The sequence below is a fragment of the Phoca vitulina genome, unplaced genomic scaffold (genome assembly GCF_004348235.1).
Source record: "Phoca vitulina isolate PV1807 unplaced genomic scaffold, GSC_HSeal_1.0 scaffold21, whole genome shotgun sequence".
NCBI lineage: Eukaryota > Metazoa > Chordata > Mammalia > Carnivora > Phocidae > Phoca > Phoca vitulina.
The window spans coordinates 25689928-25703862 of record NW_022589724.1 but is presented as its reverse complement, the minus strand read 5'-3'; the positions used below and the strand labels follow the sequence as shown (position 1 = coordinate 25703862).

At 57.4% G+C, this 13935-nt stretch overlaps 1 protein-coding gene across 1 annotated transcript in view; it reads left to right on the top strand.

Moving 5' to 3' along the window:
• The first annotated feature begins 1565 nt into the window (after window positions 1–1565).
• Window positions 1566–13935, top strand: part of NIBAN2 (niban apoptosis regulator 2) — a 50942-nt gene continuing 38572 nt past the window's right edge. The window contains exon 1 of the mRNA XM_032418916.1: window positions 1566–1644. Coding sequence (XP_032274807.1) covers window positions 1590–1644 — 55 coding nt within the window. The 5' untranslated portion in view covers window positions 1566–1589. The remainder of the gene's footprint in view (window positions 1645–13935) is intronic.

Below are 13935 nucleotides of genomic sequence, written 5' to 3'. Positions count from 1 at the left end.
TTCTCATTTGACAGATAAGGAAACTGAGGTTCAGAATAGTGCCACTTGTCCTGGGTCACAGAGCCAGTAAGACGGCTTGGGCAACTTCTCTTTCCCCAACCCCAGCATTTTTTTTGTTTTCTTTAAGTACTCTACACCCCAGGTGGGGCTCAAACTCAGGACCCAGGATTAAGAGTCCTCCGCGAGTCCTCCGCTGGTGGGACTGAGCCAGCCAGCCACCCACCCTGCCCCCACCCCCGCATCTTGCAGAGGGCCTAGCAAGCAGGTATTTATCACCTGTATGCTGAATGACCAGTAAGCCACTGACTGCCTGAATCAGTGCCAGTATCACATTAATCAACTTCAAACCTACCTCTGGTAGTGTGGACAGGACTGAAGTACCTGTGCTCAGTAATGCTAACTTTTATTACCACCATTCTTTGCCTTTGTCACACCTACAGTGAAAATTGCCCAATTATAGGGTGGGATACATGCGTGGTGAGTACTCGGTCTCCAGGGTAAGCAAGCAGAAACTGGGTGACCTTTGGGATGCAGTAAGGGGAAGTCTGAGCATCAGCAGCCAAGGAAGGCCTCCACCACCCCCATCCATGATTTTGGGGATCCCAGTTGGTAACCTGTTTCCCCTCCTGGCTTGGGAGGTGGCGAGGGTAGGACTGGAACACATTCCTGTGGTACCAGGACCCACCCATGCTCAGCCCCGCAGGCCCGATTGATACCCACAGACCATGCAGACCCGTGGGTTTTGAATCTTTTACAAACTGGAAAGTTCTATTGTTTATTCCATTCCTGACCTGCCCTGTCCCACAAGCCACCTCCCGAGTCAACTACCCATATGCTGGGCCTGAGGAATGTCCGCCTGGCCCTGGCACCGGGGGTGCCTTCTGGGCCCCCGAGCCTTCCTTGCCACCTCCCCTTTCCGTGCACTATTGTGCAGGACAGGCGGGCACACCTTCTGGGGCAGGTCGGATCAAGGCCAGGAACTTCCTGAAAGCGGGAGGCGGCGGGCGGGGCGGGAGGAGTGCGGTGCGAACGCCGAGTTCCCGCACTTCGGCCTCGGCGTCCCCTACCAGTTCCCCACGACCTGCTCGGCGTGATTCTCTTCCCGCGCGGAGAGGGGAGGAGGTGACCCCAGGCTGGAGCCCCCCCAGGGCACTCCCCGTTCTTTGAGATGCCCCCACCAGCCCCATCTCTTTCTTCGGTTCGGTCTGGGTCCGGTGCGCCCCTCAGTGCGTCACTCCTCGCTCTCCCTCTCTCCGACTGGTCTTTGTCCGGGTCTCGCCCGCAGTCCCGGCGTCCCCGGCCCCCCCCTTCCCTCCCGCCCGCGGCCGCGGCGGGGGCGGGGCTCGGCTCGGGGGGCGGGGCGGGGCGGGGCGGGGCGCGGCGGGGCCGCTGAGCCGCGGGCTGGGGCGCGGGGCGGAGGCGGCCCGCGGGACAGACGCGGCCCGGGCTTGGAGCGCGGGCAGAGCGGAGGCCGCAGCGAGGGGCGTCGGGAGCGGGCCGGGCCCGGCTGCATGGCGCCAGCGGCGTCCTCCTGAGCGGCGCGGGCAGCGACGGGCGGCGGGCGGATCGGGCCGCGGCTCTTCCTCGCCATGGGGGACGTGCTGTCCACGCACCTGGACGACGCCCGGCGCCAGCACATCGCAGGTGAGTCCCGCGCGGTGCAGCGCTCCGGGGGTCCAGCGGGGAGCCCCCGGGCCACGCCCCCAACACGGTCGGCCGGCGGCGCCGGGCCCGAGTCTCGGGGGAATCAGGCCCGGGGCAAGGCGGGAGTGGCCGGGGACCAAGTCCTGCGTCTAGCTTGTTCCCTCCACGTTTGGGCGTTCCTTCCTGCCCCTTATGAGCTCGCACTTCCCCCTCCTGAGGGAAGTCGAACCTCCCCCTCCTCTACTGGAACCCCCTCCGAGCCGGTCCCTTCGAATGCCCCCCAACACACTACCCTGATGAAGTTGTGGCCCACTCGGCCAGCGTGTCCTGATCGTCCTCCCTCACTGTCCCGGTCCCCGCCTCATCCTGGCCCCAGCCCTAGTACACGTGGCTGAGGCTTCTAGGGACAGGCCCATCCATACCTGGACTGAGCCTGGGGAGTAGGGCTAGGGATAGATGGGGTGCACGGGAGGAGTAGGTCAGAACCCCTGCCCTTTGACTCAGGCTCAAGCAGGGTGCTCCTGCTGGCAGACATGTCCAGGGGGCTGGTCAGGGCCGGAGCCCAGCCTCCTCAGCCCCCTCCTTCAGCCATCCCTGCTCCCAGCCTGTCACTGCACAGTGGCCACTTCTCAGAAGGGTGACTGACCCCAGGCTTCCTGGGGAAGCCCCAGGGTAGCAGCGGGGTCCGGGGCCCCTCCTCCCCCTACCCTGGAGAACGGAGAGGTGGGGTGAGAATCTCAGACTGCCTGGGAAACTTCAATTTTGTGGTTCACCTCTCCCGCCCTGGGTGAGGCTGCCTGGGTGGAATCCCAGCATCTGTTTCCCAGCCGTTAGGTCTTAGAGAAGTCTCTTCATGGCCTGGCACCTCAGTTTTCTCCTCTCTGAAACGGGGTGAATAATTTCTTATTAATGAGTTGTTGAGAGACTCATTGTTTCCTGTAGCTTGCTTAGCACAGGGCCTGGTAGAGGAGGCACCCATGCATGGGGTGCTGGTCCATGTGGGGTGTGGGGGTGGGTGCAGCCAATGGAAGGAGTTATCTGTTCCTCTTCTTGAATTTGCTACTCTCTGTCCAGTGAACCCAGAGCACTGTGTCCACCTACATTTATCTTGATGGGTCCTGCAGTCCTGTAAAGTTTCAGCAGCTGTGTTCTGTCTGCTTGTACCCCTTGAGAAGAGTGACCAGGTGTCCCTTAACTCTGTGTCTCCAGGACCCCAGGGTTGAGCACAAAGAAGGTGCTGAGGAAGGGTTGTCCAGTGACTGTGGTACTGGGCCTGCCGCCTGAGTTCCCCCTTTGGGCCAGGCCTGGGCCCCGGGTGCCCGGGTGAGGGTGAGGTAGAAATGAGTCAGACTCTCTCCAGCCTCAGAGCAGCAGGGGGTTAAGTCCTGGAAAAGCCTCCTTATAGGACCGGCCTGGACTCTGGGAGGAGGAAAGCCGGGGCGGAGTCTTCCTGTCCCCTCCCTGTCGGTGGCAGCCTCCTGGGGCTCTATAACAGTCCATCCATTCACGACCTCCTGTTGGGGCCCCTCACCAGGCCTGGGTGGGGTGTGCTGCTCCTTCTTCGGTGGGGTTTTTCCTTCCCCCACACCCAACTCTTGCTCTCCCCCCTCTTTCTACCTCCTGGGCTGAGAACTGCCAGCACCCCCCCACCCCCATTTTACACGGGTGGAGACTGAAACCACAAAAGGTGAAGTGTCCTCTCTTGGACATGGTTGGGTTTGTTTTGTGGATACCAGGCTTGTGCCCACTCAGCCTGCTGGCCCCTCTTCTCTTCTCAGCACTTCAGGGCTATTAATAACCCTCTTCAAATGCCTCAAATTCCTGGTCCAGGCTCACCTGGGGGAGCGTCTTAAGTCGGGGTTGGGAGGTTGGAAGCAGGGGAAAGCCTCTAGCCCCCTCCAGGGAAGCAAGCCACCTTAGAAATTTCTTTTGGAGGGAATGAAAGCTAGCCTTTGCCACCTCCAGTGATCCATGCACCCTCCCCACCCCACCCAAGGAGCAGTGAGCACTTTCATGCCAGACAATTAAAATTCCAGAGCCCTCCCTACCTGGGGCCACCCCTTTGGAAACGTCAACATTTGGAACATCCCTTCCCGCAGTGCTCTGGGCTCCGAGGCTTGTTGGGGTTCTGTGGCTTGGCAGGGCGGGTGGCCCCTGCAGCTTTGTGCCCACCTGCGCAGGTGAGCAGGTGAATGCCAGCCTACAAGTCCTGGCAGAGGTCAGGCACACTCCTGCCCAGGTGCCATTTTGCTGCCATGGTGCCTTTCATCCTGGGATTTCAAAGCCCCGGGCAAGCAGGGGCTTGTTCTCACAGTAGCAGCCCCGTGGGGCTGATGGCAGGATGATTCCCTCCTACTTTTCAGGAGGGAGCTTGAGTGGAGAAAGAGCCCTGACCTGGGAGCCAGGAGGCCTGGGTAACCTCAGGCAGTCACTCACTCTCTCTGGGTCTCAGTTTCCCTAGCTGTGAACTGAAGGCTGTAGGCTACCTGATGGCTGAAGTCCCTTCTGGCTCTGAGAGTCTAAGGGTCCCAAATGTTCCCCACGAATCTCCTCCAGATTCGGGCCAGCTCAGGCTTCCAATACTGACTTCACATTCTGTTAGCTGATGTGAACTTGGGCCAGTATCTTAATCTCAATTTTTTAATCTGTAGAATGGGAATAATAGTAGTTTCCTGCTGGACTCCCGTTGCAAGGACTTAATGAGATAATGCTGGTAAGACGCTCAGCCCAGTGCTTTGGGCCATAGCAAGTGCTCAGCAAACAGTTGCCATTGTTGAGAATTGTCATTTATTTTATTTTATTATTTTTAAAGTTTTTATTTATTTATTTGACAGAGAGATAGCGAGAGCAGGAACACAAGCAGGGGGAGTGGGAGAGGGAGAAGCAGGCTTCCCGCGGAGCAGGGAGCCCGATGTGGGACTTGATCCCAGGACCCTGAGATCATGACCCGAGCCAAAGGCAGACGCTTAACCGACCGAGCCACCCAGGCCCCTGACAATTGTCATTTATTCTGTTATCGATTCTCTAGTAGGTGAGGAGAGTGGCCAGGTGTTTGGAGTGCGAAGGGGGCAATTGTCGCTGTGGTTTAGGTCCTGTTTCTCTGAGATTTGTCCAGTCCCCGGCCTCAGGGTGGATACTGGTTCCTTGGATGCAAGAATCCACCAGGGTTTTTAGAAAACTTGAATTCCACGTTCCTTGTGCCTTGGCAGATGTGTGAGATGGATGTAGGCTATCTTGAGTGGGTGTGGAGGGCAGTGATGGGGGCCCCCCTATGACTAGGAAGGAGGTAGGACATGGAGAGGTGGGAGATTAGGCCAACCCACACCTTCCATCTGGCCCAGAGGACAGGGCTGGGATGAGAGAATGTAAGGGTCTGGGTGGCCCATGTTGGTGCTATAGGAGGGGTTCTTTGCCACCAAAGCCAAGACAGAAGAGGTGAGGGAGGGACCTTACTGTTGCTCAATAGGGGCTGGGTGCTGTGCCCTTGGCAGGAATCCTGGCATTGCCTAGGGGGGACCTTCTGCCTCCAGGACAGCCTTGAAGAACTCAGCGCCTCTGGAAATTCTGTTGGCCGGGATGAAATTGTGGGAGCCAAGGGAACCGCGCCCCCCATACATAAACTGCCCTTAAGATTTATTACCTGAAAGGGCTGGTAAGGTAGCTCGTCAGTACCTGTGTTCCTCCCTTCTGCCGGGCTCGCCTTTCCCTTTGCTAATTCTTTTTTAAATAGCAGCTTTATTGAAACATAATTCACCTGCCAGACAATTCACCCACTTAAGTGTACAGTTCATTGGGTTTTGTGTGTGTATGTGTGTGTGTGTTCACAGAATTGTGCATCCATGGCCACAGTCAATTTTAGAATGCTTTCATCACTCCAGAGAGAAACACTGTGCCCATTAGTGGTCACTCCCCTTTCCCCTGGTTGTTCCCCACCGTGGGCATCCACTGCTCATGTTGGCTGCTTGCACAAGTAATGCATGCACGAGCCGCATAGGAGTGTAAGGTGAGAAAGCATCCTCTCCCTTCGCTCCCACCCCTCAGGAGAAACTGCTGGAGTTTGGTGTGTCCCTGTGTCCAAACACACGTCTCTGTGGACACACACGTTTAGCTCTGGCTATAAGAAGAGCCCCAGTGATATGGCTTTGTGGTTGGACTTTTTTTTTCACTCTGTCTATTGTGAACATCTTTCTGTGTTGGAGCACGTGAGTTGGTCCCATTTGAACTTCTGCGGGTGGGTTTCCTTCTGTGCATGGTGCCATTTATTTCCTCATCCCCCCCATCAACGGACATTTGGGTGGTTTCCAGTGTTTGGCAGGAATTCGGGGCACTGCCCAAACCTTGCACTCGTCCCGGGCCAGGTTCTGGTGTCAGGCCTCTGAAAAGGCTGTAAATGTGTGAAACTCCCTCTCGGTACAGAGTACCTCAGTGCAAGTGTTATCACCCTTTTTGGGAGTCGGATATGAGAAAAAGGGTATCTCATTTATTTATTGAGCAAAATGAATAATGCCTTTTTTCCAAATTGATTTTGCACACCTACCTCTCCACATTTGGGAAAGGGCTGCAGGTCCCCAGTGTGAAGGGAGGAGGGTGTCCCCTTTCGGCCCCGCCCCCCTTCCCCTGCTCCTGGTGCGTGGCTTTCTAGTCGCTGCCCTGGGGCTTTGCAGAGGGACCAGGCTGGCCGGAAACAGTGCCCAGCCCCGCCTGGGCCTCTGCCCCTTAGCCAAGGTCTGGGTCAGCCCCTGGAGGTGAAGCGTCTGGGGATTCTGCTCTGCTCTTGTGTCGGTCTCATAGAACGCGCCTTTTGTTGGCGTTGACCCTGCCCTGCCCCTCCATCCAGCCTCCACTCTGTTCCTTTCCCATCGCCCAGGCCTGAGCTCTGGCCTCACCCCGCATCCTTCCCCCACACATGGCCACATGGCCAAAGAGACCTTTCTAAGCCCAGACTGCACCATGGTCCCCGCCGCTTGAGGAATGTCGTTTAGAGACGGGGCTGGGAATCACTCAGCACCATCGGGCGAGCACCACTCCATTTTTTTAGCAGTATTTCTCCTCTGTGTTTATTGTTCTACATTGCTGAGACCATGACTCAATTTTTGTCTTGCTCCTTTCACCAAACGGTTTATAATAAACATCTCTCCCTGGCCTCTACGACCTCCCTGCAAGCATTGCCAAAGACTGTCCCACCCGAGGCCATCCGTACCGACATTTTCTTAGCCTTACCCCTAATGCTGCACGTTGCCGTGTCCCACTGTGACTAGACATTTGGTTTTTAGAGGCAAACTGAGTCACTGTGTTTTTTTCCTTTCCTGCTCTGGTCAGCTTCCCTGCTGAAGATAGACTCATCCCCTTGACCTACTCTCCTCCAGCCTGCTTCCACCAATCTGGGCATTTCGAGGGAGGCTCCTTTCTGGGAGCCTGCGACACTTCTGAGCGTCTTTCCAGGGGGAGTAGGCTCCAAGGGGCTGCCTGTGAGCTGGGGACAGGGACTGATGACATTGGCCTTTAGTTGTGTATGACCGGGAAGTCTGGCTGCTTCACCAGCCTGTGGCCTGCAGGGACTCCACTGATAGGTCTTCTGCCCGAGGGTGGTGGCTGATAGAGTAGGGAGGGGCCGTATCAGGCTCTGAACGAGACCTGTAAGATTAGCCATCCTTTAACTGAGCACTTACTGTGTGCCAGGCCTTCCTTTGCCTGTATTATCTCACTGAATCCTTACCCTCAGTGCCCTATCCCAACATTTAAAGGTAGGGCAGGGCAGGGTAGTGGCAGGCCCAGACTTGGGAGTCCAAGGCCTTAGCTATTAAAACCATGCTCTGCTGTGATGGGACGGTTCCTGGTGCCCAGTTTGGGCCGGAGGACAATGGGGCAAAAAGCCCCCAAGAGAGGCCCGGTGGGGGCAGAGGGCCTGGGAGGGGAACAGAACGGCATGTGTCAGAGGCTCCCGTGGGTTGCACAAATATATCCCTCCTGACATTACTCAGTCTGAGACTCAAGTCACTCTCTGACCAGTCCCGTTCTCCTCTGCGTGGCCCCCTCCTCCTCCGCAGGCTCAGCTCATGACTCACTCACCGTGGGTCTCCTTGTGGCAGGCATCAGGCATCGTCCTGCGGTTGCAGAAATTCCTGAGCCACTTTTTCCTTTCCCCCTGCCCTGCCCCCTTCCACCTCCCTGCCTGTGGACGGAGGGTTTTTCTGTGGATAGTGCTGGGCAGAGTTTTAAGGAAAGAGGAAGGCAGATAACTAGCTTTAAAACCCTGCAGGGTGGGAGAGAGCCACGCCCCTCTCCTGGTAGAATCTTAAGGCCTGAGTCACAGAAGGGCTGCAATCTTCTGATCTCACAGATTCAAAACTGGAAGAACAGGAAGTGCCCACCTCAGCAGGGCACCGGGTGCCACCCCATGGGAGCCGTCCAGGTTTAGGGATGTGCTACCTGTGGCCTACAGAAGTGAAGGGACCTGCCTGGTGACAGAGTGGATGGTGAGTTAGAAGAAGCAGGGCGTCGCGAGGTTCAGGGCAAGTCAGGCTGCTTGGGCTCAAGTCCCAGCTTTGCCGCTGGAGGGGCTGGTCGTTTGGGGCGAGTCAGTTACCCTCTCTGAGCTTCGGTGTCCTTTGTAAAAGAGAACGAGAGCACCGGCTTCTTAGGGCGCGAGGTCAGGAGTCGCTCTCTGGATGGTACAGCACACGGGGCTGGGGGGTGGCGAGGACACGATGCTGTTAGGAGTGTGGCACTTCACTGAGGGACATGTGTCAGGTTTGTCCTGTGGCCGCGTGCACCTTTACCCTGTGCCATGTGCCCCAGGATGAAAAGGAAAAAGAGAAAGACAGATGGGGACACCCACTCCTTGGCCGGCCACGTGTGTCTAGAGCTAGGCCTGTGGGTCTCAAGCCTGGTCCTGCTAACCATTTGCTGTGTGACTCTGGACCAATGGCTGGGCCTCTCTGTGCCTTTTCTCCCCATCTGTGACCCCAGTATCGACTCTTGGGAATTCTTTGCCACTGAAAATCGTTTCCTAGGAGTCTCAAGGTGACTTCCAGAGGCAGGGCTGGGAGGGTTTTGCTGTTAGAAGTTGAAGTGGAGGGGCGCCTGGGTGGCTCAGTCGTTAAGCGTCTGCCTTCAGCTCAGGTCATGATCCCAGGGTCCTGGGATCGAGCCCCACATCGGGCTCCCTGCTCTGCGGGAGGCCTGCTTCTCCCTCTCCCACTCACCCTGCTTGTGTTCCCTCTCTCGCTGTCTCTCTCTGTCAAATAAATAAATAAAAAAATCTTAAAAAAAAAAAAAAAAAAGAAGTTGAAGTGGAACATCCGCATTGGGTGCCTGTGGGACCCCACAGAGGTGTGATGAGCTCTGCTCCCAGACGCGCTCGGGCCTTCTTTCTTTCATCCTTTCAGTCAGTAGTCACTGAGCACCAGGGTGCCAGGCACTGTACCAGGCAGCAGGGGCACGCCGGGGCGCGCTGCTCCGTGGCTCTTGCCCACGTGGCGCTCTCTGGCTGGGTGAGCGAGGAGTGTTCTCAGAAGGGCAGGTCTTCTGTGGAATGGTGTGAGAGGGGCTGGCCTAGCGGGGAGGGGAGGGTTGGGATGACGTTGGGGGAGCCAAGGGGCTGGCCTTGGGGGGGAGGGGACTTTGTCCCGAGGGACCTAGGGAGGCTTAGGGGGAGGGTGAGAGGAGGAGAGCCCAGTGGTGAGGGATGGTCTGGACCAGTGTGATGGGAGTGGGGCCTGTCAGGGGGAGACGGAGCAACCAGGCCTCTGTGATGGCGACGTGCGAGGCAGGGGAGATCTGGTGTCTCTTCTTGTCAGCCCTGTGTCGTTGATGGGTCCCATAGGTGGTTTCGTCAAAGCAGCCAGTGGCCCTGCGGCCTCTGCTCCCATTCCTCCAATGACGGGAGACTCACGTCCTTCCTAGGCAGCTCTGAGGATGAGAACCTTCTTCCTTTCCAAGGGCAGAGCGAGAAGAGGGCTGGCGCTGGATTCTAAGCTCCTGGTTTTGAGATCCTGTCCTAACTACCCCGGCATTTGGCAGGTGTCTGGCCTTCTCTGGGCCACAGGTTTCTTATCTGTGAAGTGGGCATAACGGTAGCCCAGACCTGCTAGGTTGTGGGGCAACAAGGAGGTGATGCGGGCAGAGCTCTTTGCGTTTAAGAAAACACTGACTCCTGTTGCCATCCGTCCTTCCTGTGTGTATGGTCCACGATGGGACATTGGCCAGGGGTGTCCCTCCTCTTGGTGCGATCCAAAGTGCAGGCCGTGGGCTCCGGCGGGCAACTGGGCGCCCAGCAGGGGCAGCGGAAGAATGAATTGTGGTCGACAAAGTGTGAAGCGCGCTCTCCCACCCACATATCTGTGGCCGAGCGAACTGTAGCAGCTGTCCAGCCTCCTCACGCCTCGTGCTGAGCAGAGCTGTTTGTGTCCAGCCAAGTTTGTTAAGCCAGAATCTTCTAGAAGAAGAGTGCTTTGGGCAGGAGACTGCTCACATTCTTGTGCTCCATCCACCTTTAATCACCCTACCTGCTGGCAGCCTTTTCTGCGTGCAGACCGGGAGGTGAGAGCCTCAGGGCTGGTGCCAGGTGACCTTTGGCAGGTCCTTCTCCCTCTCTGTCCTTGCTTTGCCTGTCTGTGTAATGGGTCACTGGGACAATCTGTGGTGCCCTTCTAGCTCCGGCCTCTTGGAGCCTGTGGGCCGTGGGCTGCATTGAAAGGGAAGGTGTGATATTTATTGCATGATGCCATCTTGCTGTGGACGGAAGCGCTCCCTCTATGAAAGCTGTCTTATGCCGGGCCCAAGCCTGGTGGTGGGGATGAAGCGTTGACATGAGCCCTGATCTCATGGGACTCATGCCAGCCACGAAGTTTCCATTAAGCTGGATGTGATGTGGTTTCTGTTACAAAGACAGAGGATCTTTATGTTTTCCAAAGTGCACGTTGGTTTAAACCACTTGGTCAGCCCAGCTCAAGAGGCAGCATGTCTGGCCTTGCCTGAGAGGCAGCCGGCTTCTGCCACCAAGAGCCCTGTGTGGCCTTGGGCAAGTTGCTCTCCCCCTTGGAGCCTGAGCTGTCAGTAAAATGGGAAGGTGAGCCCTGCTTCTGGGGTGTGAAGCTTCTTGGGAGGCAGTTGTTCTCTGCACATGGAAGGTGCTAGGCGAATGGCAGTTCCGTTTTAGTTGAGTCTGGTTGGGGGGGGGGGCTATCATTTGTCCTGGCCTGCCAGGGATTTCAGGGGTGATCCAGACATCCACAGGGGGAGGGAGCTGACAATTGTACTTCTGTTCTACTTTTTGTTTTTGCATTTTTGTTTATTTTTTGGAAGGGTTCCCTGGTGGGAGGTGGGGCAGGGAGAAGAGAGAATAAGGCTTCAGCTTTGGGAGGCTGGGCCCCGCTGGGCTGGCGGGGAAGGTTTGCCCAAGGTTTGCTCGTGGTCTCCTCGGGCCACAGCGCCCCCTCGCCCTGAATTTCGAGCTTGCTGATGGGCAACGTCTGCTTTTCTTTTTCTGGCCTAGACCCTTCTTCCTTCTAGCCGGGAAGGACCCTTTGTGATCATCTACCCCGACCCTCCTCCGTTTCGTGACTGAGTAAAACCGAGGCAGAGGACATACCTAACGTGTCAGAGGCTGCGAAGCTGGGATGGGAACGTAGGCCCCTGACCCCTGCACAGAGTCTTCTCCATCCCTGTCCCCGTGGACGGCCCCAGACCGGTCAGGGAAGGAGCGGTTGGCCTGGGTGGGGCTGGAAAGGTTATAATTTTGAAAACCGAGTAAACAAGCCCTCCGTGAGAGAGAGGCAGCCCTGTGCTGGCCTGACAGATAGGCCTGTGTCTGAGGAGACAGCCCAGGCCTGTCCCCATGCAGACAGTGAGGTGTTGTGGTGGATTAAAAAAGGCAAAGCTACCCTCCCCTCACGCCCCCACTCCCATATTTAAGGCTGCCGGGAAACGGGGAGGGGGGCCGCTGCCCAGCCTGGCCACAGGACAGCCCTCCCGGCTCAGCTCAGCAGTCACTCACGGCTCCTTTGGGCAAGGGCCTTCCTTCTGGGCCTCATTTCCCCCGTCTCTAAAGTGCAGCGATCCCCTCTCTTAAGGAGGCTGGCAGGGGTGGGAGAGGATTTGAGCTGGGTGTTTGAACACAGGGAGCCCGACAGAAACTTCATTTCTTTGTGGCTGGAGGCGGGGCCCCCTCTCGTAGCAGAAGGGTTACTTTCTCAGTGACCCGAGAGTCAGCCCGCTCCTGGGAGACAAACTGACAATCCAAGGCAGGCCAGAGCAGGCCGCTCAGCTCAGCTTTCCCGTTTCCCTGTTGAGATAGGGGCAGAATCCGAGAGGAGCTGCCTCTGGGCCTTGCCCTGCAGTCTCGGGGCTGGGCTGCCTGTCTGGCCTGCAGCCCCCCAGGGTGGGGCCCAGCAGACTTCCTGTGAGATTAGGGGCAGAGCCTCTTTGCTCTCCTTCCCTTTTCCTAAGTCCCCTGTGTGGCCTCAGACTCCAGCTCTGTGCATGGGAGCTCAGTCTAGCCTCCATTCTGAGCCTCCGTTTTCCCCATGGTGCAAGGAAGGGGTTGGATGAGAACCTCTGGGAGGCTCTCTGGGTCAAGTTCCAGACTCTGAAAGACCTTGCAGGACCCATAGATCACCCCCTGCAGCCAGGAACACCCTTCCCTGGGCCCCACCCGTGGCAGGCTGGGTTGGGGTCCCTCCTCCAGGCTCCTCACGGGGTTGTGGTAGATTCTCATCTATGGTGTGAGTACTGTGAGGGCTCAGTCACCGTGGGCTCCCTTGAAGTAGACCGTATGGCCTTGCAGGTCAGAGCTTGCCCTGCCGGTGGTTAGCCAGTTGCCCTTAGGACAGTTATTTGGGCTCTTTATGCCTTAGAATCATCAGCTGTAAATTGGGAGTGATAATAATAATACTTCTCTGGTTAAATTACATTATGCCTGTTTATAAGTTACATTTATGCACCCTTTAACACAGTGCTGGGCACAGTAAATGCTCCATAATCAATAGGTATAAGGGACATTTGTTAATTTAAGTTGTTTTAATTCCTGAGCAGTGACTGAATGATAAATGTCATTACAAGGTTTACGGTCTTGCAGAGGAGGGGCCCCGAAGCTGTTTGGGTGAAGGGGCCGTCAGGTAGGTAGAGAGGTGCCTTGGGGGGCAGAGGGAGTGGGGCAGATGCGGGCGGGTTCAGAGCCCCGGCTGGTCGTGACTTCTCCTCCGCCCATCTGGAAGGAGTGGTTTGGGTCCCACCATGTCAGAGACCGCAGGCCTGGAGTGCGTGCGGCCGCACACGGCTTCCTTCCTCCAGGCGCGTATTCCTCGCTGTCTGACTCATGCCTTTGTGCCTGCCTTTTGTTCTTGTCCTTGAGCCCTGGGGGTGAGGCCAGGAGAAGCAGGGGCCCAGGGATTCGCTGGTGGACAGGCAGACCCTCCCCCCCCCCCCCCCCCCCCCCCCCCCCCCGTGCAGGGGAGGGGACACCTGGGTCCTGGTCCTGGCGCCCTTGCCGACTCACGGGGTGTCAGGCACGGAGCGCGCGCGGCGACCAACAGCTCCATCTGTGCTTGGCACCCGAACCACGTTTACCCCGGCCCTGCCCGCGTAGAGCTCAAGGCTGGGCAGGAGACGCATCCAACCAAAGGTTGCCAGTCACTCATTAATTACATCATTAGCAGAGGGCGAATCGTGACCAAATGCCCACCCTCCCCGCGCTGGCCCCGGGAGGAGTGCCGTCCTATGGGCTCTGTGGTGCCTCCCATTTGCCCTCTGGCCACAGATGAGGAAGCAGGCTCCTGGTGACCAAGGGGCCCGCCCAGGTCCCTTCCCCTCTGGGTGCCTCAGTTCCTTGTCAGGAAAATGGGCCCATCTGGGCTGGCTGCACGCAGGGCCTGGGCTGTCCCAGGGTTTTAGGATGAGCAACCCCAGCCTCGGGGACTGCATAGCTGCAGTGCTGACCTGGCTTTGTAGCCCCTGAAATCCTTCCTCTGTGCATCCCTAGGCAGAAATAGGGGGTATGGAGGCCACTGGGACTGAGGCATTGTGGGAAAGGGCTGCGCAAGGAGGGCGGTCCTCCTCAGGTCCCACCACCAGTAGGAGCAACGGCAGAAAGGTGGCCCCAAGTCCCCGGTGAACCCTGGCCCGACCCTTCCACTCCAGGTGCGTGAGGCACATTCCACACCAGGAATTTACCTGAATGTAGCCAAAAGGTTAGATTACGTTACAACATCGGTTACAACAGGGGAAACAAACAAACAAAAAAAGGAGGGAGGGAAACAGTGTCTATTGGTAGGTGATGTTCAGTGGCACAGT